The sequence below is a fragment of the Micropterus dolomieu genome, linkage group LG10 (assembly GCF_021292245.1).
Source record: "Micropterus dolomieu isolate WLL.071019.BEF.003 ecotype Adirondacks linkage group LG10, ASM2129224v1, whole genome shotgun sequence".
In the NCBI taxonomy this organism is placed as follows: domain Eukaryota; kingdom Metazoa; phylum Chordata; class Actinopteri; order Centrarchiformes; family Centrarchidae; genus Micropterus; species Micropterus dolomieu.
In genome coordinates, this window is record NC_060159.1 from 18,122,982 (window position 1) to 18,144,967 (window position 21,986).

The 21,986-nt window shown below is 41.2% G+C and overlaps 2 protein-coding genes across 4 annotated transcripts; one reads left to right on the forward strand and one right to left on the reverse strand.

The window, feature by feature from the left end:
- Positions 1-7,287: 7,287 nt before the first annotated feature.
- LOC123977846 lies at positions 7,288-16,152 on the reverse strand. 2 transcript variants are annotated; one of them, XM_046060839.1, is made up of 21 exons: positions 16,091-16,152; positions 13,570-13,634; positions 13,380-13,466; positions 13,170-13,291; positions 12,932-13,075; positions 12,709-12,801; positions 12,439-12,609; positions 11,986-12,088; positions 11,528-11,748; positions 10,849-11,005; positions 10,530-10,741; positions 10,340-10,454; positions 9,924-10,120; positions 9,732-9,846; positions 9,479-9,648; positions 9,285-9,373; positions 8,689-8,819; positions 8,055-8,247; positions 7,680-7,821; positions 7,471-7,567; positions 7,288-7,392 (listed from the first exon to the last, which is right to left on the reverse strand). In XM_046060839.1, the coding sequence occupies exons 1-21, from the start codon at positions 16,135-16,137 to the stop codon at positions 7,325-7,327; spliced, it is 2,739 nt and encodes a 912-aa protein (XP_045916795.1). In that variant the 5' UTR covers positions 16,138-16,152; the 3' UTR covers positions 7,288-7,324. The 2 variants fall into 2 exon arrangements, with proteins under 2 accessions (XP_045916795.1, XP_045916796.1); XM_046060840.1 differs by lacking the exon at positions 16,091-16,152 and adding an exon at positions 13,720-13,813.
- On the forward strand, positions 15,776-19,182 carry LOC123977847 (potassium voltage-gated channel subfamily S member 3-like). Of its 2 annotated transcripts, none has more exons than XM_046060841.1 (2): positions 15,776-16,396; positions 17,000-19,182. In XM_046060841.1, exon 2 carries the CDS (start codon positions 17,004-17,006, stop codon positions 18,501-18,503), a length of 1,500 nt encoding a protein of 499 aa, XP_045916797.1. In that variant the 5' UTR covers positions 15,776-16,396; positions 17,000-17,003; the 3' UTR covers positions 18,504-19,182. The 2 variants fall into 2 exon arrangements, with proteins under 2 accessions (XP_045916797.1, XP_045916798.1); XM_046060842.1 differs by having other exon boundaries at positions 15,802-15,902.
- Positions 19,183-21,986: the final 2,804 nt, after the last annotated feature.

A 21,986-nucleotide genomic window follows, 5' to 3' on the forward strand; every position in this document is an offset into this window, starting at 1 on the left:
ACCCTGGACAGGTTGCCAGTCCATTGCAGTGCCACACATAAGGACAATTTCGGAGACACCAGTTAACCTAGCCTGCATGTCTTTGGATGGTGGAAGGAAGCTGGAGCCCATGTCAGCACCATGCAAACTCCACCCAGAAAAGCCGGGGCAACTGGGGTTTGAACCCATCCCCCTAGTTAATAGGTAGGCGGCGCAATTATTTTCAAAAATTGAGACAGATGTTAGAGTTACTGTGTTGAGGTCATTTACTGTTGCTTTACAGACGTACTTTGGGTATGTGGCAACGTGGGGTGGGGGGTAAAAACAGGTGAAAACATGAAAGATGAAAATGTTTCAAGAGCTTGGAAACGCCCCTGAGTAATATATCTTCCTTGCCACAAAATGTACATTAAACTGAATGCAGCATTGCACAGATGATGGCCTACTAAGTATTTTGTTTTGTGTATATTTCACTTCTAACAAATAACTGTAAGTTACTGAAACATACTAAAACATTACATTATATACAAAACAAGACATTTTGAAAGCTTGAACATTGCCTTTGTCTCTTTTGCCCCGGATTGATTGTGCCCCTCTGACAAAACAACTGGCCCCAGCCTGGCCCCCTCAATAAAACTGGTCTAGAACCGCCACTTTTCTCACCAATGACAGCAGCAGCCATTCCAGGCAAAATAGCGTAGTTTACTTCCTGTATTTTTCCGGTGCCCATTGACCTCTCGGCAAGCACGCTGCTGTTTCAGCCAGCAACGCAATGCCCCCTGCTGTATAAATTTAACACCAGCAGCAGTCCAGTTATAGCAGAAAATTGTATTTACCAGGTTTAATTACCTAAATGTCTTGTATATTTAAGCTTGTTTCTTATATCTCCTGGTTACAAATATTTAACTGTACATTTGCAATTACATAATAGCATAAAATGCTTCATCTGGAAAGTATTCACAGCGCTTCACTTTTTCCACATTTTGTTATATTGCGGCCATATTCCAAAATTGATTAAAGTCATTATTTTCTTCAAAATTCTACAAACAATACCCCATAATTGTTTGAAATCTTTGTAAATTTATTAAAAATAATAAACAAAAATAACTGACTAGCCTATTTGATTAACGTTTATTCAAACTTAGGGTGAGTTATGCTATGGCAATGGCAGAGGGTGCTGAAATCACCCTGCTGGCGCTCCCATTGCCATAACTAAACTCACCCGGAAATTAAAATAAAAGTTCATCAAATAGTCTCTATCCATTGTTATCACCCAAGGAGTGCTTTAAGTAGGTGGTAGCGGGAGCAGGCACTGTGTACTCTTTGCTTTGGGGAGAAAAGCTACTCCATTGTGCAGACTTATCTTGAGGCTACAAGTTACTATCTTGAGGCCACGAGTTACTATCTTGAAGCCACGAGACAGTATCTTGAGGCCACAAAAACTAAAGGAAGAATGGAGAAGGAGTGAGAGAGGCGTTCTTTCACCACCTGTAAGTAGCTACTGCCAAATCTTGTCACAATCTAAGATGCAAACAACATTGTCGTCTATTGTAAACTCTGTGCGACCAGCAAAAAGCTTTCATCTACGAACAATTCTACATCTGATTTATTGAAGCATCTGCTGAAGCAGCACAGCAACGTGAAACTTACAGAAAGGAACTCCGGCACCTGCTGCCAGTGATGCTTGGATTTGTTGGGAGAGAGTGGTGTTAACGTACGCCTAACGTTTTGTAAAAATAGTGAATAATCTACTGCTCTTATAAATACGCTAAATGTGCAGAAAAACAGTAGGCTAGTTCAAAAGTTGGGATTTACTTGCTTTAGTTTTTCTATTTCAGAAGGTGACGCTAAGAAATGATGTAGGCTATGTTTTGTAAAAAACACAATCCTTGCTGCTGTTATTAATATATTAATATTATTAAAGTAGGGAGAGACTGCTTGGTTTGGGGGTGAAGGGGGTGGTAGTGAAGTGTTTCCAATAGGCCTACATTGATTTATTTGTGGCGGCCCACAAATAAATCAATGTATGGGATAATTATTAACACTGACCGCCACATATTGATTTTCTATTTTGTTTTTACTAGGCGTATTTAAAATCGTATTGATTGAGGAGCTGTATTGTGGAGCATATAGGCTATTTGTGCAGCACCTCCTTTTGCTCTCTCATGAACACCGCTGCACAAACCTGTTCAAAGTCAGAATATAGCTGTGTTGTCGAGATTAGCGACAACCCATGACCATATTATTGGAGTCAGGAATGCTGCTGATAAGTTTTTTCTCCATGTAGAGCATAGCCAGACCATTCAGGTGATCCTGTGTCATGGTGTTCCTCAGGAAGGTCTTCTTTAAAGTAGAGAAGCACCTCTCTGATTCTGCTGTAGTCGTGGGTGTGGTGATGAGAATCTTAAGAAGTCTGACCATCTCAGTGAACGTGCCTTGAAGGTTGTTCTCCATGAAAAACTGGAAAAGAGTCAATGCACCACTGCAAGCCTTGAACTCGTCGTTGTTAAAGATCAGGGATAGTTTTATTTTGAGCTTGGTCTTGTTCAACATGGGGTATGCCTCCACTGTGGTTTCCAATACTGAAGCCAGGAACTTTATGGTGTGTTCCGGGAACAAGTCTCCTTGCAACAGCGTGACACTGATGAGGTGCTTTTTGAGGTGTTTTTTGTTTAATTTCTTTCACATTATTTACATGCATCCTGTGCATAGACATGATTTAGCTTGTAGACTAACCGGCTATTTGTAGCCCACTTTTAGTCAAAAAAGTAAAAAATTATTAAAAGTGGGGTTTTGCCCTGGCAGCACGTGAGATGGTTGATATTCCATTATTTTTACAATGTCAATAATATCAAGAAGATATTAAGTGTCATTAAATTGACATGGTCTATCTGTAGCCACGATTTAGCTCTTATTTGGACAGGCTACGTGTAGTCGGCTTTTAGCCCACCCGGCGAAATAGAGACAATCAGTGGTCTAATATCAACGGCTTGGCCGTAGCCCTGTTTCAGACCGAATAGGTTACATGTAGTTTTCACCCGATGCAGCTGTTGAGGTGCGTGATATCATTTCATCAAATGCAAGTAAAGGTTTGAAACATTTAAATTATCTTTATTTTCGCTGTAACGTTCACTACATTAACTTTCATTTTAATTTAAAACAAAATGCAATTACTATTTTCAACGGCTAGATGGCAGGTGTAGCCCTACTGAGACATGACTACTGGCAACGCGAGACTTGAAAGTTAGTAGACATCAGGGACGTATCTGCCATTTTTAAACGAGGGATATGTTACGATGTCGGCCTTTCAGCGAGCAACGGGCGAGAGTTTACTGCAAACACTGGAAGCGAAAAGACATTTACTTTGGTCTTGTAAGTATCTGTGTCTTTGTTTGACATGTCTTCTGTTTCTCTATTTGGTTGTTCTAATGCAACATGGCTAAAATATGTGTCCTGTTCAAGTATCTTTCCATAGAGATAAATGGGTCAGTAATAAATACTTTTAAATTGAAAAGAAAAAAACTTTATTAATTTATTTTATATATATTTTATTTATATATATATATATATTTTTTAACCTTCATTAGAATGATAATTAGAAATATACTGTATGTTTTCATTTAAAATCACTTGATGATAGTCATGTCTTATGGGAAAACAGTCAACATAGTCAAATTATAATGTTTACTTATATTCATTTTCATACATATTCAACAGTTATGGATCCCATTTACCTGAGAGACTGGCGCCAACCGAGAGACCCATCTGATGCTCTTTCTGCATCAAGTAGCAAGCGTAGATGAAGATTTAGATTTGGATAGCCAACCAATTTATTTTATCAATTTATTTATGTTTTTATTGCTGCATGTTGTTAAAATTGTTTGTATTTTCATATATATATGAACTGTTTTGTATTTATAATATTTTAGCAATAATTCCTTTATATTTTCATCATGTTGTATTATCTTAAGTTGTCTACGTTGTAATCATTTTTCTTAATAAAATCTTTATATTTAATTTGTTTGGACAGATTACCATTTGTGAGAACCTGTTTTGTAAAAGCAATCCTTTAGCTGCTATTCTATTGTCTATTAGAGGTAGAGATGTAGTCATTTAAAAACTGTGTATTTGGTCTATTTTTGGGCTGTGGTTAGACGTCTGTTAACTTTTCACTGAAAAAATTCAACCTTGTTTTAGCCTAGACCCATTTTCACCATCTAATACACGTCTATATGTAGCTGTTCAATGGTGGTCTAATTGATGACTAGACTATTTTTGGGCTATGGTTAGACGTCTACCAAACTTTAACTGACAGCCCAAATTCAGCCCTGTTTTAGCCTGGACATCTGGGCTCTGTAGACATCAATTAGACGTCTTTTAACCGTGAAATTGCTTGCTGGGAAGGGAAGGAGTTCAAGTACCTTGGGGTCTTGTTCACCAGTGAGGGGAGACTGGAGCAGGAGATTGGCCGGAGAATCGGAGCAGCGGGGGCAGTATTGCACTTGCTTTACCGCACAGTTGTGACGAAAAGACAGCTTGGCTGTAAGGCAAAGCTCTCGATTTACCGGTCAATTTTCGTTCCTCATGACCGAAAGAACGAGATCGCGGGTACAAGCGCCCGAAATGGGTTTCCTCAGGCGGGTGACTGGTGTCTCCCTTAGAGATAGGGTGAGAAGCTTGGCCAATCCGCGAAGAGCTCAGAGTAGAGCCGCTGCTCCTTTGCGTCGAAAGGAGTCAGTTGAAGTGGTTTGGGCATCTGGTAAGTATGCCTCCTGGATGCCTCCTGAGGGAGGTGTTCCAGGCACGTCCAGCTGGGAGGAGGCCTCGGGGAGGGAAGACCCAGGATTAGGTGGAGAGATTATCGCCAAACTGGCCTGGGAACTCCTCGGGATCCCCCAGTCAGAGCTGGTTAATGTGGCTCGGCAAAGAGAAGTTTGGGGTCCCCTGCTGGAGCTGCTGCCCCCGCGACCCAACCCCGGATAAGCGTATGAAGATGTATGAATGGATACTCTTCAGATTGGCTACTGTTTTTTCTCATTAACTTTAGGCTACCTGCTGATCTCTCCCTCCATCTGACTCTTGTGAATCACTGGTTTTATTTCTCCTTTTCCTGTTCTTCCCCTTACTACTTCTTTCCCAGCCGCCCTCATCTTCATCTGTGTCCTGCATAGAAGGAGCAATGTCTACAGGTGCTGGTCATATAATTAGAATATCATCAAAAAGTTGATTTATTTCAGTAATTCTATTCAAAAAGTGAAACTTCGATATTATATTCATTCATTACACACAGACTGATATATTTCAAATGTTTATTTCATTTAATTGTGATGATTAAAACTGACAACTAATGAAAATCAAGTATCAAGTATAGTAATTTCAGTATCTCCGAAAATTAGAATATTACCAACTGAAAAGTATGAACATGAAAAGTATGAGCATGTACAGCACTCAATACTTAGTTGCTTACCAGGTACTGGTAGCTTTGGCACTGTGTGCGGGTGCCAAGTCCTGTTGGAAAATGAAATCTGCATCTCCATAAAGTTGGTCAGCAGCAGGAAGCATGAAGTGCTCTAAAACTTCCTAGTAGACGGCTGCGTTGACCTTGGACCTCAGAAAACACAGTGGACCAACACCAGCAGATGACATGGCACCCCAAACCATCACTGACTGTGGAAACTTTACACTGGACTTCAAGCAACGTGGATTCTGTGCCTCTCCTCTCTTCCTCCAGACTCTGGGACCTTGATTTCCAAAGGAAATGCAAAATTTACTTTCATCAGAGAACATAACTTTGGACCACTCAGCAGCAGTCCAGTCCCTTTTGTCTTTAGCCCAGGCGAGACGCTTCTGACGCTGTGTCTTGTTCAAGAGTGGCTTGACTCAAGGAATGCAACAGCAACCTATGTCTTGCATACGTCTGTGCGTGGTGGTTCTTGAAGCACTGACTCCAGCTGCAGTCCACTCTTTGTGAATCTCCCCCACAATTTTTTTAATGGGTTTTGTCTCTCCAGGGTGCGGTTATCCCTATTGCTTGTACACTTTTCTACCACATCTTTTCCTTCCCTTCACCTCTCTATTAATGTGCTTGGACACAGCTCTGTGAACAGCCAGCCTCTTTAGCAATGACCTTTTGTGTCTTGCCCTCCTTGTGCAAGGTGTCAATGGTAGTCTTTTGGACAGCTGTCAAGTCAGCAGTCTTCCCCATGATTGTGTAGCCTACAGAATCAGACTGAGTGTCCATTTAAAGGCCTTTGCAGTTGAGTTAATTAGCTGATTAGAGTGGCACCAGGTGTCTTCAATACTGAACCTTTTCACATTATTCTTATTTTCTGAGATACTGATTTTGGGGTTTTCATTAGTTGTCAGATATCAAAAGGAATGAACACTTGAAATATATCTGTGTGGAATGAATGTATACAAGTTTCACTTTTTGAATGGAATTACTGAAATAAATCTGATATTCTAATTATGACCAGCACATTCTTTATTGGAAGGTGAAATGTCAAGGTATTGACTTACTGCTAAAGTTCAGATACAAGCTAAAGTTCAGATACAAACTAATGTTCTCACACACCTGCAGCTTTTAGTTGGTAAACATGCATCTGTAGGTTTTGGTGGGTCTGGTTAGTTTCCTTCAGGACTTCTAAAACTCTGACTTGGTATAACTTTAAGGCCCTTATGAAAGCCTCTCCATACAGTTGGAACAGGTCCATTTCTGTTCCACACTCAAAAATGCAAGGAGAGACTGTTAAACATGTTATAATTAAACTTTAAAGTTAGTATGCCAGTTCCACAATGTACATGCATGTAAAACTGAAAGTGGGAAAGATTCATTGAAACAGATTGAATGCAATTACTGCTGTGTGAAATCCTACAAGTCTAAACTTACATTATACAAAATATATGCAATTAAATTTTAAGTGTTAGGGACCAAACCAGCTATATTAACTGAAGCTTTGTCACAAGTGTACTCTCCTTCAGGTTTGAGCACAAGTGTTTTCTGTAGTCTTTATAGCATCTAGAATAAGTTAAACTGCATCTTGGTAGACTTGGCTAAAAATTGACTTTTGAAGTTAGACACATCTGTCAGTTTTATACAGTTTCTCCTTCACTGTAATTAGTTTAGACCAATTCTCAGGCTCTTCCTAACAGACATTTCAGTTAAGACCTCATACTATTAACACATCTGCCTTAACCACAGAACACAGTTGGAACACACCAGCACATACAAGTCACCATTTATGAGTCAAGTCGACAAATTGACCTTGCGGCCATCTCCATATTAATATTTCAAAGAATACAAGTGAATTCTTGTTAAAAATAATTTATTTTGATTTATGTCCAATTACACAAGTATGCGTCCTGATGACACATGTTTGAAACTGTGCACATCTGAAATGTCACGTCTTTGACCTGAAGAAAAAAAAAAAAAAATTTGTTAGCCACTTTTCAAAAAGATATTTGCCCCCCTTACAGAACAAGATGGCATACCTTTTATTGCCTTTTCCTGGTTTGAACACGTTTGCTTACAAGCTTCACCCAGATGATTTGTGGTGTCACAGATTGCCACATCACAATGGACAAAGAACTACAAGATATGAACAGATTCATGGCTGTTGTGATTGATATCTACAGCTTTATACATTAGTTTCTTAGCTGAAGCATGGAAGGAAGAAGAGTTTTCTTTTAGCTGAAATTACCTGGCGACTCGAGTTATCTTGGTCTTCAACAAAGGCAAACATCTTAACCTGAAAGCGCTTGAAGTGAGATGGATTCTGAACTCTGGCATCAGGCCAAACAGGATGGAGGATCACCCGGTGCGGGTCTACTGGGTTTACACAGCTGAAGGGTAAAAAGAAGAAGTTTGTGCCCACTAGTGTATTTGTAAAGTCTACACAATGACACTTGGCTAAATGACTACCATGCTCTCATTTATCCACACAGCACTACTATCCCCTCTTTGGACCACCATGTACATGGAGACTGATATCCATGTTCTCGTTCTTATTGCTTAAGTTAGACAGTTCCATTAAGTATGTAGGGGCAAACAGTCCTGCAGGCCAAGATTAAGTTACCCATTAATGATCAGGTTCCATCTGGGTTGGGACGTCCTGTCCTCATCCAGTGTCGCCCAGCAGTTCTCCAGCTCCAGTGATAGTTTGGAGTTTCTAGACCTCGTCAGCAGTTCCACCTCAAAATACAGCGGCTGTTGTAGGTACATTGCTACGGGATAGTCGTCAACTCTGTAAAACACGCTGTAGGACTCATCTAAGTGAAGGGAGATGATACGTGTTGATGTGAGTTATTAGGGATTAGACAAGTGGCCCAAGAATAGCCTGCACAAATTCAGGTCTACAACACAAATAAGTGAACTTAAGTAGAAAGTATGTTGCCCTTGTTGTCCCACTTGCCAATGTGGTTAAGATGAATCTATGAACTTGATGTCAGAAATTCAATTACTTGACCAAAAACCCATTAGCTCAAGATCAATTTGTGAGATTGCCTCCTGACTTTAGGACACAGTCAGCTTACTAATGCAGCAATATCCAGATGCCTTTTTTGAAGCTTGTGCTACTCTCCAAGACACTACAAAAGCCTCACTGAGTGAGTGATCTTAAATACTGCGTTTATGGATTCACCAAGCATTTTAAAGTTAAAGAAAAAAACTAATGTTTGTACATAAAAATGTGCATTCAGAAGTCCCCTTACCCACAGCAAGTCTAATTGCAACTTTCATCTCGCCTCTGGCATTTTTGGCATATGGGTCACTCCTGCGAGGTCTGGATTGGAAGGCCACAGCGTGGGGTTTGTTGGTGTCATAATAACAAGAAACTTGTAGCCTTAAGACAACCCATGAGAATATATTTAGAATTTATAAAAAAGCACCACATTTCACATATCTGCCACTACACTGACAAGGAGCAGTCTCTTTGGACACCCATTTAGTTTTGGCAAGTTATTGGCTGCTTAGATGTGCGGTAGTACCAGTTTACTCTGAAAGTCATGTGTAGTGTCCACTAAAGTAATTGCAATTTGTTTAACACTTCAGTTCACTGATCCTCTAGGTGGATATTTTCAGTCTCAGTTAATCTGCAAATTGGTTTCAATTAATGGTTTTGGTCTCCAATATGCAAATGCCCTAGGCTTAACATACTGGTTTTGTCCCAAACATACTGAGTTTATCACAGCAAGACAAAGAAAACCAGCTAAAAGCTAGGACAAGGAAATTTTGTTGAGGGGAAAGGAACCCCAATACACCTCTATCTGCATCAATTGAGTGTTTCAGTTTTCAGACAGATACTCACCCAAAGTCTGGCTCATCAGTCTTCAATTCCTTTCTGACTTTGTCTGGCAGAGATATTTCATTTTCATACAGCATCACATTGGACAAAAACTAAGGGGGAGACACACACACACACACACACACACACATACACACACACACTGAGCTTCATCTGGAAAAAGAAATATATAGTATTAAAAATTAGCAGCATGCTACCTTTCTGGTTGTCCCACAGGACCTCCCAGTGAAGACAAAGTAAGCATAGCGGTCGTCACTGTAGGAGGGACCACAGGTGGGGTCTCTGAGGGTGAGCTGACTGGGGTTTAGACTAGGAACCGACTCTAGTTTCACAGCCAGAGCAGTCATGGTTCCATTAGGAAAACACTCTGTTAGGAGAATCAGACATTAATATGCAATGGGTTTTGTCCAAAATATTAAGTTAAACACCACTTATTTTCCTCCAACAAACCTGCCAGTGTTGAGGGGAAATGGCAAGCCACAGAGAATTCTTGGATGTTTGTGTTGGTTTCTGGATTCTTTAGAACCACAATGAGTCTGCTCCTGATGGATGACTCTTCAACAGCCTGAGAACAAAAACTTGAGCATTACACAAAAAAAAAAAGTGTGTCACTTTCGTTAAGAAAATAGATTTTGAATGCACCTCAAACTCAACAGCGGGGTCTGAAAATGGCACGGCAAAACTGAAGTGTGTTCCGTTCTCCATGAGGCTGTACTGCTGAGCCATGTCTGGGGTCAATATTTGTTTTCCCACCATAGTATAAAAGTTTAAACCATGGGTCTCGTATTTCACAAGGACATTGAAGTTTTGATGATCACAGCCACCAGAGACAGAGGGAACTGCAGAAGGAGAATTAAAAAATAAATCCAATAAATCTCCCAAACTGTATAGACATTTAACTTTTACAGTCAAGACGACAAGTACTGTGAGGCCATTTCTCGCATGTTGTAAACATTTCGTTTTGGCCTTTGTGCCAGTTACATTAGCATCTTGGACTGAGATGGAGTCCTCGTGCTCAATTTGTAGCAAATAAATCCATCATAAATATGAGTACAGACCTTTGTCTACTAATTTAGCTTCCACAAAAGCAGTGTGAGAAAATGGAGCAAACTCAGGCAGGACCACTAAACCAAGGGCCATGTGAAGAGAGTACACCTTTACGCCCATTTCTGTCTGTTGGGAAATTGAGAGATTAGAAGCCTAGACAAAAACCACAATATTTAATTTCCCAAGTTGAGTAAAGCTTACAGTTTGTAGTACAGCATGGTCCGTGAAAGGCACTTCAACTGTGAAGGCCTTCAAGTTGCTGTTAGGGGACTTGTGCTCCAGGACATTAAAGCCTCTGACATTGCAGTCCTCCACAGACAAAACCTCATAGGGCAAGGAAATGTTCATTACTGCCACATCAGAGCCGAAAGGCCCAATCAGCAGCTTAAATGCTCTTTCCTCGAGAACAGTGTCTGTGGGGCAAAAATAGAGGCAGCTTGAAATATGCATTTTTTTTAAACAAACAAAAAAAAACACCCCCCAACCACACCAAATCACAGAGTACCAAGACAAGACTCACTGTCTATAACTTGCGGAGGTGAAGACAGTAATTGTGTTGTTATGGGATGGAGGACTTTATAGTGCGTGTTCTTGTGAGTGGAGCCTTCAGTCCAGAGCAACTCGAGCATTGGTTCAATTGTATAAGCCATGAGGTACTGATCATCCTGAACATGACTCTGCAAAAATCAAATATCCTCAGTAAGGCCTTCCCTGAAGGACAGTCATCTTGTTAAACAAATTTTTAACACATATGCATGTTAAAAAGTTTGGCAATGAATCTGTCCCTCTGCATAGAACTGTTCCACTTGATTCAGAACTTTGATGCAACAACATTCACAAGAGTTGTGCAAACCAACCATTCTGTTGTACACATGAAAAATTGGAGCAGTTTAGATTTGGTGCTTTTAAGTTTGCTTTTCTCAAGACAAAAAATTAAGGCAAAGATAGAGATTTAATATATCCATCTTATGATAGAGTGATGTATGAATTTTGCTGTAGAAAATGAATGCCTGAGAACCCCCATTTTTGTCCCATCTATTTTTGGACTGTAGTATAAGTGCATGTGTAGCATTCTGGATCTGGCTTAAATGAATACAGTCTTATAAACCCATGCAGGCTGGGTATAATTGTATACATGACAATAGTAAAAACATAATTTCATATATAAATTGTTCCAATTAAGTCTCAGTACCACTGACCTTGAAGTAGCCACCGACAGCCCCAACAGGAATCTCAACGACTATGTGTCTGTCACCAACAAACAGGGAGTATTGTCTGGCTGCCATCTCTGCAGGGTCGAGCCTCTGGCCATCGACGCCCATGTGCACCTCCAATAGTTTAAATGGGCCATATGAAATCAGAGTCTCAATGTGCCTGGGCAGAAACCAGCGGATGGTGTTTTGAGTAATGAAAACACTACCTGTACACAAACACAAAGCACTTTAGAAAAGGGAAAGACTGGACATGGATACATTACTATAGTCAGGGTAATGAGCCAACATTTTAGTTGTTTTACATGGTTTGAGCTCATTTACAGAACAGTGGTTTTATTCCCCTGATCTAACTCAGTTTAATTCCCAGGGAAAAAATACTAGAGATATGACCTGGGTTACCTCTGGTATGGCTACAGCCCTGCCTACTGTTCAACACTCCTTACCCGCCAGGGCCGGGCAAGCAGCTGCTGCATCGATTTGAGTAGTCAGCCACTTCTTTTCAAATATTGTTGAAGTTTTGAGCACAGTCATGGGCACCCCTGCCACCTGCGGGAGGAAGTTAGAGAACATTGTGTATAAAATGCTATTTAGTCCATTTAAAGCTTAAACAGCTGAGTGTTCAAGCATACTGTTGCAGCAAAGATGTGGGCAATATAATGGGGGGATGTAAATAAAAGTGGCCTACAAATGTCATTCTGTCAAGTGGATTTCAGACAAAGTAATCTATTTGAAGGCAGTTTGATTACTGTATTTGATCTAAAGCCAGTAGTTTAATGGCTGCAAGTGTAAGCAAGTGAGTTATCTAATGCAATGCAAGTACTTCACCCAGAGCCTGCCTGAGGGGAAAGATTTCAAGTCAGGCTTCTTTAAAATTTGGTGAACTGCAGTCCACTTACATCCTGGGTGTAAGTTTCAGGTGCATTCTTTGGACTTCTCACAGTCAGCCTTGTAGGGGTGGTCCCTATCCCATAACCATTTCTCTGGGCCACAGCCACTGTCATGGGCTTCTCCTCAGGAGTAAAGAACACAAGTGTTGCGATTCTGAATCCTCCGTCTATGAGCTGTTTCTGCAAGGTAAATAAAGACCGATCAATGCCATCAAATTGAGAAAAGGATGTTTCCTGAGTATTTAAAAAAAAAAAAATACTCATTTGAACTTGTCGAACCTTAGCAGCTGGTCGAGGATTAGACCCTTGGACGGGATGTTCAGGCAGAACATATTGACCTGGAGTTACCTTGCCTTGTCTTTCCACAGACACCTAGAAATGAAGCCACTCCATAAGTGATAATCTTTCCAATCTGCAGTGGCATCAAATGTACCAGCCTTGATACGCATACAGGACATAAAGCCACTTATGACCCCTCAAGTGTGCTTCTGCGTTCACTTGCCTCTATGTAGTTGCGGTCACAGACAATTTCCCTGGAAGCCCAGGTAGTGTAGTGGCAAGTTTTAGACACCTGGTATAGCTCGTCTTCAGCCATCCGGTTCCCATGCAGCCGAAGATGTAATGTTGTTGTGAATGCCTTATCTTCCTACAAACACACAGAAACAAGACAAGACTTGAAATTACCACATTAAAAAGCACATTTGGCACCGCTCTAAAAAAAATATTTCAGGTTTTGTTACCACATATTCAGCAAAACAGTTTTGAAGGGAGGCATAAATCATAGTGTTCCCCAGCTGGTCCATCCTCACACTAAAGCCACACTGAGACGCTAAACTTGGTGTAAGAAGGATGGTAGAGTTATCTGGAGGAGGAAAAGAGGACAGTTAGGAGGAAAAAAAAAAAAAACAGAGTAAAGAGGAAAAACACTGAATCAAGAAATGTCACTTTACTAATAACAGCAGCTATGTCAAGAAGATTTCCTCCAAGTGGACCGACATCCACGCGCATGATATTCCCCAGGCATTTTGAGCTGACATCTGGGATTAAACATTCACAATAGTAAGCAGCATACAGTACAATTAGAGTCACTAGTCAATGACTGTTTAGGGAAAACAACATCAAAACTTGACTAAAACATACTTAGGAAGCCCTCAGGCTTTCTCTGAGCCTCTAGGTTCACAACTCCTATCAGGAGAATGCACCACCTGAAAGAGATGGAAGGATTTTCAAATTAGCAAGGAAAATCCCAAAATTTGAGCAAAAGCAGTGGCTAAAAACAAAACTACAAACCCCAATCCAACTAAACGACCCATGGCACAAGAGCTGGGAAATCCGTTTTGTGGCTTTTGAAGGTTGCGGTGGGAATAAACTGGCAGGTTGAGGGAGGTTCCTGCTGAAGAAAGATAACCACACGCAGGTGTGTCCTATCATAGCCTGATGGGGATAATTCTGTGGACCAGTGTCCACTGATGCTGCGTTTAAGTTACCTCGGAACTTGAAAATTTCCCACCTCCAACTAGAAAAAGCAGTCTTCAACTGAACACAGTTCCTACTGGGAGCCCAACACAAAATATAGGCCTATTTGTCTGTATTTTATTAAAATGATACATAATATAGTTAAACATGTTCTGTAGGCTATGTAAATTCTATTCAACGTATGTCACCAATGTTAACAGGTAGGCTATCTGACCTAAATTTGAAGAAGTACATTTTATTAGAACTTTGTCATCCTTATCATCTACAGCTCCTCTATGTGAGCAAAAATAAATCGGACGTTAAAAATAAATAGATCTTTAGGAAATATTTAGATCATAAATGATTGGTACAAAGAATTAATACAAAATGAGGAATAAAACGTAGGCCTATCCTTATTTTTGAAATAACGTTTTGCCATTTTTATGTCTTTGTTGGATCGTGCCAGTAGAGGGATGAGAGGAAGTTCCCAGCTAGAATTAAATTAGGGGCTACGTGGTTCATTGTCAGCCTCTTAACTTATAAGCTACAGCGGCACCCATCGATCCAGTGTTATAGCCTAGTCAAAATCTCACTATATGTTCAGGTTTAGGTATCACAACTCTTTAAAAAGCATTAAAAAATCATAGTAGAAAATTCATCTTCTGAGGTGTAAACCGAAACAACAAACAGAAAAAGATCCCTTTTTTTTTAATTCATGTGGAGAATTTAAAAAAGTTAGGCTACACATGCGCTAATCAATGACAAGGACCCTCCTGCCCACAGCCATCACTAGCCGCCTACACCTCCACCTTCACCGCTGAACTGAAGACCTGACATCTTTGTGCAGTGACCGTGTCCGGCTTAACATGTTAGAGTGCAAAACGTGCTGTTCTTGCTGTTAGAACCACATCATTGTCACAAGTTTTCCCTTATTTTTTTCCTGTCCCTTGTGTCACGTGCCCCCTTGTCTGTGTTGTGGGCGTGGCGCTTCTCTCCCGGGCTCCCTGTTGTTCAAGAGACACACCTCGTCCCAACCTGATCACACAGTTGCAACCCTCGTCCAGGCTGCACACCTGCAATCCACCTACTCTGCAGTAGGCTATATGAGCTTCATCCACTCATCTTCAGATCCTTGTGTCAGTCGTAGTGCTAGTTCACGCCTCAGGCCCCTCAAACTGTGCGGTCTGGTTATTTCGTTGTTTTGGTTCGTCTCTAACTCTGTCTCTCCATCCACTCCATTTCATTCCCCTGAGTCTTTGTCTTGCACGTGGGTTCCCCCTGCTGACCGTTGCAATAATACAAAGAAAGCTGGAAAGAGACTAATTAACCTTATTACATCGACACATTAAGCTCTCAAAATGTTACAGCAGGATACCTCCACAATAGGAGACCACAAGATCAGCTCAGGACTTGCTTCACTAGACACTGAAGCGGTGCACATTCAAAGCATTTGTAACAAATTTACAATTCAACAAATTACCAAAACCAAAATGACAAGCAGTGAATCTAATGGATCAGCTTTTAAAATGCCCGGTTGGTGATTCAGTCGTGGCTTTGATACAGAACAGCGCACAACTTCCATTAACAAATCATGTTCTGAAAAGATGCACAAAATGTGTTTACCCTAATGAGAAAGATATGCCACATTCATTTTATGTGTGGAGTGGAACAGAAAGTTCACAACACACTGCAAGAACTAGCTTTATGCTGTAAGCAGCACATCTGGGAGATACTGAGGATGTTTTTATTGAGGCAATAAAATCAGGGATGAAAAACTTGCCAAATAATTTAATAGATTACAGATTGTCAGCGCAAAGCAACCAATTCAGCATTCAGAATTGTTGTTTTTCAATCTGCTCCCACTATAAAGGTTATGATGTGTTTTCCCTTTGCTGCCAAATGCAGTGTTACTGCCTGGTTTGGCAGTTAGCCTGCCAGCAGTGCTTTCTCACAAAGGACTGAAATGTCAGAGTGGGATTTGACTTACTTTACTCCCTCCCGCGTGCAGACAAGCTGTGGTCAGTTGCCTTTAGTTGCATTAATTTCACACAAATACAAGTGTACTTTTAAAAAACACAGCTTTTAACACGCACACAGTTATTGCAGGTGCACTCCTTAGTCCTACTAAAAGAAAGTTCTATGATCTTATAATAAATCGCAGCGATTAAATGTCACAACAGAGCTACAGCGTGTGATATAGGCATACCTTAATAAAATGTAATATTGCAGTAGAATTTCTCGCAGGGCGTTCATACATCTGTCCGGTCGCTACCCCCTCCGTCCCCTCCCCTCTCCTCGTCTCTCGCCCCTCCCTGTTCCCTGTAAAAGGGAACAAACTGCCGCCGTGCCGCTGTCCCGCCTCCAGCTGCTCTTGTCCCGTCCGTGAAGCTGCAGCGGCGCACTCCCTCCACCGACCTGCTGTGTGCGACGTTTTGCCAGAATGTGAAAACTACACCACCCGGAATGAAGCTTTTTTTTTTTCATGGAAAGAAAGGCTCCAAGTAACCTTCAGGTAGGCTACGTGTCGGCTTTACGTTTTGCATTCAGTTTGTGCGAAATTAAAAGTAATTAGACTTATTTGCAAATAGGTTTTGATGAATAAAATGATAGATCTTGATTTCATGCAAAAGCCAGCACCCAAACTAGCCTGTTGTTCTGAATTTCTAGAAGAGTAGTTGGTGGGACATGCCCCACAGAACAATATACAGACACATGCTGGAAAAATGCTGGTTTTAATAATTGCTTGAAATGATGTGTGGGTTCAGTTTCAACTTGTTGCCTCTCATTTCCTCTGAGGCAGTCTAGTCCACTCTGTAATTTGATTCTTCTGGTGATAATCCTGTACTTGAGCCCTCAAAGAAGTGACAGGACCTTGCGCCTCTTCACCCACTCCAGCTCATGCCATTTCCTGTGTGTGCTGTATTGGTTTTATTTCCTTCAGAGGACTAATACAAACAGTGCAGTCAAATATGTCTTGATAAACATCTTTCCAAATAAATGTGCCATGCGCAATCCTGACTTTATATGCTTGTGGGGCATTTTCATGCCATAAAAAAAAATCTCTAAAACTGATAGACCTCATTTCTCGTCGTATTGTCTCTGTGTATATCATCAGGACCATGGGGTATGGGCAAATCCTCCACCGGCTGGGGAATGAGGAGGACCAGGTCCATCTCAACGTGGGAGGCGTACGACACAAAGTGGACCCGGATACACTGCTTCGGTTCCCTCATACGCGCCTGGCTCGTCTGCTGCGCTGCCGAAGCGAAACGGCAATCCTTGAGCTGTGTGATGACTACAGCCCGGCCGAGAAAGAGTACTACTTCGACAGGAATCCTCGGATTTTCCTCTGCGTGCTCAACTTCTACCACACGGGACGTATCCACATGATGGAGGAGCTCTGTGTCTTCTCCTTCAGCCAGGAGATCGAGTACTGGGGCATCCAGGAGCTGCACCTGAGCCCCTGCTGCAGCTACTGGTACCATGAGAGGAAGGAGTATATCGAGGACAGAGACTGGGACATCAGGAGCGACGACCAGCAGCAGCCAAGTTTGGACTCTTCCTTTGAGGAGCTCTCCGCTCTTGATAAAGACCTGGCGAAGTTCAAAGGTGCCTGGTGTGCAGAAGTGAGGAGCTATGTTTGGCTCAGGCTGGAGGATCCAGGTCATTCAAGAGCTTCAAAGGTCATTGCTGTGGCCTCCCTCAGCTTGGTGTTGACCTCCATCGTTGCTATGTGTGTCCATAGCATGCCTGAGTTCCAGCGTGTGGATGACAATGACAAACCCATCGAGGACCCTGTCCTTGCCATTCTGGAGGAGATCTGCATTGCCTGCTTCTCCGCCGAGTTCATCATCAGGCTCATTGTTGCGCCCTCCTGTAGGAAGTTCCTCGGAAACCCCTTAAACATTATCGATGTCGCCTCCATTTTGCCATTTTACGCCACTTTGGCTCTGGAAACAGCCGACGAGGAGGGCGCAGAGGAGAACGAGGACTTAGAAAATATGGGGAAGGTGGTGCAGGTTCTGCGCCTCATGAGGGTTCTCCGAATCCTCAAACTGGCTCGCCACTCTATTGGGCTACGAGCACTGGGGGCCACCGTCCGCCACAGCTACCACGAGGTGGGTCTGCTCCTTCTCTTCCTCTCAGTGGGGATCTCCATCTTTTCCGCCCTAATCTACTTTGCAGAGAAGGAAGAGGAGGACACAGATTTGGGGACCATCCCTTCAGGCTGGTGGTGGGCCACAATCACCATGACCACAGTTGGTTACGGTGACACCTGCCCGGTGACTCTGGCGGGGAAGATAGTTGCCACCTTGTGTATCATCTGTGGCCTGTTAGTGGTGGCTCTGCCCATCACCATCATCTTCAATAAGTTTTCCAAGTACTATCAAAGAAACAAAGCCATGGAGGAACAGTGTGTCACTAAGCCCGAAAGACAAGACCCAGAACTCCCTTACTATAACATCAGAGACCTGTTCACAGACAGTGTTTATCCATTTATAGGAGCTTTCGCCTTCAGGAACAGTGAGAGCAGCGCAGGGGATGACACCGACGCCTCCAGTCTCCAGGACATAGAGGTGTATGATAATGACACTTGTGAAAATGGGGCAGCAAAATGAGATTCCTGCCAATTGACAGTGTCTGTAAGTCACTCCGTGCCTCTCAGGGCAGAGTGCTCCATCACTGACCCTGTCTCCTTGTATCGTCTTCCTCCTGCAATTTGACAGAGAAATATCGTGGCCATGAACTTTTATACAAGGGAATAGCTTGTGTAATATACAGCACCGCTAAAACTGGGGAATCTAAAGGGAATTATCTGAACTTTGCACAGGGGTTTGAAAGCCCATTTTCTGCTTGAGAAAACTGCAATGATGCATGTAGGAGGCCATAATGTTAATGTTTTTCAAAGTAATGTTCTGTATTGATTCGTCCGCTTGCTGAAAGTTCAGACTGAGAATTCGGCGGATGCAAAAGTCTAGAGTGAAAACCACACAGTTTGGTGATTAAAAATGGCATTATAAATCTCTAAGTTGAGTCTGCATGAACAAAAATGAATGCGTTCTGAAAGAAAGCCAATATAAATCATGTAGAATTATGCAATATTACAGATGCTGATGAGGAGAGGTCACAACTGTCTCAGAGCACTGTGGAAAGCACTGATATTACCAGGTTATTATTATATTTTTGTTTTGGACAGATGTTTTGGCATGCTGAGTGACTCCTTGTAACTAAGGTGGACATGAAATAAAACTCAGTGAATGAGAAGAAATATACCTCTCATTTGTGCCATAACATACAGTAAGTTGTACTTAGTCATTCATTCAGGGAAGGATTCCAGTTCAGGTTCATTGCATTTTATTATTCCCTTAAATATATATATATATATAAATATACTGCAACGCTTCCTGACTAAAATTACTTTAAAATCAAAATATAAACAATCAACCATGTATTTTCTTCTGTGGTGCAATCATTGAAACTGTCGAGGAAACGTTCTGTACCTACTCACCCTTGTCCTTTCCTGAAAGTATTGACTTCCTGTCACCTGTTATAATCTCTGGTTGGATGAGCTGCTATCCTACTAGAGCGAGAGACAGGGGTCTCAACGGTATTGACCAGACGCAGTTGACCAGAAGCGTTTACTCCCAGAGCAAAACACTACCAAATGTTTCGTGAATCATTTCTTTTCTGCTTGGGTTTAAAGATCAGATGGTTTCTTATCTATTGGCCAAATTTCAACTGCCTGAACAGCTAAATTACATTATTTTTGAATAGTAGTACTGTAAATGAGTTTCGATTACTGGGCTTCCTGTATCAGGTATGCATCACATTGCACATTAGGATATCGCTTAATCCACACTCTCTGTTGTTTTGCTTTTATCAGCTGAGTATTGGTGCAGACAAGTGTTGATTTTCAGTGAATACTGCACTTGATAATACATACAGATGCAGAGCACAATTGAAATCATACAATAGATGGCTTTGCAGATGACAGGTATGCATCTTAATGGATGAAAATCTGAGAGGTTACCAGATAAGAAAATGTCTTCTTTCACTCATTTTCATTTATGTCTTTTCTCTGATTTCTGCTTTCCAGGCCAAATTAATCCTTCAAGTTAAGTAATTTGAAAAGGAAAAAGGAACCTGGTCCTTCTCATTCCCTCGCCAGTGGAGGATCTGCCCACACCCCATGGTCCTAATGATACATACAAAGATACATACAAGAAAACTGCTCTTAACTTGCAAACAAAAAGTAGTTGTGACACACTGCAATAACAAAACAAAGGGAGGTAATAAGGTTACATTTGAAGCATTGCTTAATTATTGCCAGCAAAGTGTAAAGAAAAGTGTAAAAATTAACTATGGGTGCCATGAAATAACAATGTATGCATAGATGATCATTACCGCTGCTATACTGGACACATTGACTGATGCTGTCACAATGCGTATACCTAAGCCCTATAATAGTAAAATACTAATTTTACGATCTGAAAAGCTGTGAAAACTGCTCTGGCATATTAGGTACAGCATGTGCAGTAATACAAGAAAGGTAGTATTGATGGAAAACAAAATCAATTGATACATTCTCAGCTGAAACTGAGTTTAAAAGACTCTTATGGCAAATCTCTAATGTTTACTCAGTGTATGATCTCAGTCTTTATGTTAAGGAATCCATCACAAGAGTCACAGATGACAATCCTGTACTGTCTGTATCACTTAATGATTGTTTTGTGTTCCTCATCATTACTCCCAGCCTCATGGCTTTGGGCATATATCCTGTGAAGGGAAGTGGATGTCAATATTCTGTGACTTTGCCACCAGCAAAAAGGCAATCACTTATTGAATTTCTGTCAGGATGTGTATCTTATATTTCCCATAATTTCTCGCAGCAGCTGGTGCCTCTCATCTAGCTTCCAGAAATTTTGGTATTTTAATTGTAGTTGTAACGTTGATTCGAGTTTGCACTACAGAAAAATCTAATATAATAATTGTACCAAATCAGATTTCAAATGAAATGATAAGGCCTCCTTTATTTTCACCAAACCTTGGAGAGGGTAGTATTTCAGTTTAAAGGCCCAGTCACACCAGAAAGTGACACAACAAAGCTCTCCAAGCTAGCTCACTTAAACTGGCACATCACTTTTAGACTCTACGGCTCTCCCTCACAAGTCAGCATTGTCAAGATGGCCTGCTATTGGTAAATGTCACATTGACCACTAAGTAATATCTGGCCACTGTGTTGGGTCATTGATACACTAGACAGGAGACCAATCAACCTTAATTATTAAGGTATCGCAAACGCATTTGGCAGGTTCGGGTTATTATTAGATCGAGCGTAAATTGAGGCAATTGACACTTTCCACCATTTCCCACTCCACACATGAATTTTCTCACGCAAAACGTATAACCAAAACATTGACTGAAATCAACTCAGCCATGTTAGTAGTCAAGTGGCTCCACTGTCGCGCTGTGAATCTTGGACAGTTTGTGAGTTTTCATGCTTCCCACTGAAGCAGCTATCAGCTGCACTTTACAGAAGAGGCTGAAGTTAACATTTGAGAAGAGCAGAGTAGACTTTTAAAAAATTAATTATTACATTATTAAATTATGAAATTATTCTTGTAATATTATGACTTTTTTCTCCAGATGTCAGAGAACACAGATATGTGGGACAGATTTTTAATGTGCAGAGGCTTTTGAACATGAGCAGAAAACTTGCTGAAGCCCAGGAGCTATTAAAGTCCAGGAGTTTATAACTAAAATGAATTAATTTATCATTGACATAAACAGATCCTACATGCACATTTAAAAAGGTTACTTCAGGGGCCATAGAGGCATCTCATACAAAAGGAAAAGGTCACTGCAGTGATGAATGTGCAAAAGGAAAAGTGGAATTTTGGAGCCAATTCACTAGCCCTTCATAAATTCCAACTTAGCCTGATTAGTTAAATTGCCACACACTAATACTTCTGAAGGGCATTCGTTAAAGCTGAGGAAGGCAACGTTGGAGAAGTAGCAAAAATATCCAACTGTAAAAATCCCTCTCCCTCCATTCAGGCCTTCCTCCAATACACATTTTCATGAACATTCGCCATGCACAG

Coding starts and splice junctions, on each gene's coding strand:
- LOC123977846 (XM_046060839.1), bottom strand. CDS start 16,137: ATGAACGCCCTGCGAGAAATTCTACTGCAATATTACATTTTATTAAG. Junction 12,802..12,931: donor GTGACCGCAACTACATAGAG/GCAAGTGAACGC, acceptor CTTCATTTCTAG/GTGTCTGTGGAAAGACAAGG. Junction 11,006..11,527: donor CTGTCGGTGGCTACTTCAAG/GTCAGTGGTACT, acceptor TGATTTTTGCAG/AGTCATGTTCAGGATGATCA.
- LOC123977847 (XM_046060841.1), top strand. CDS start 17,004: ATGGGGTATGGGCAAATCCTCCACCGGCTGGGGAATGAGGAGGACCAG.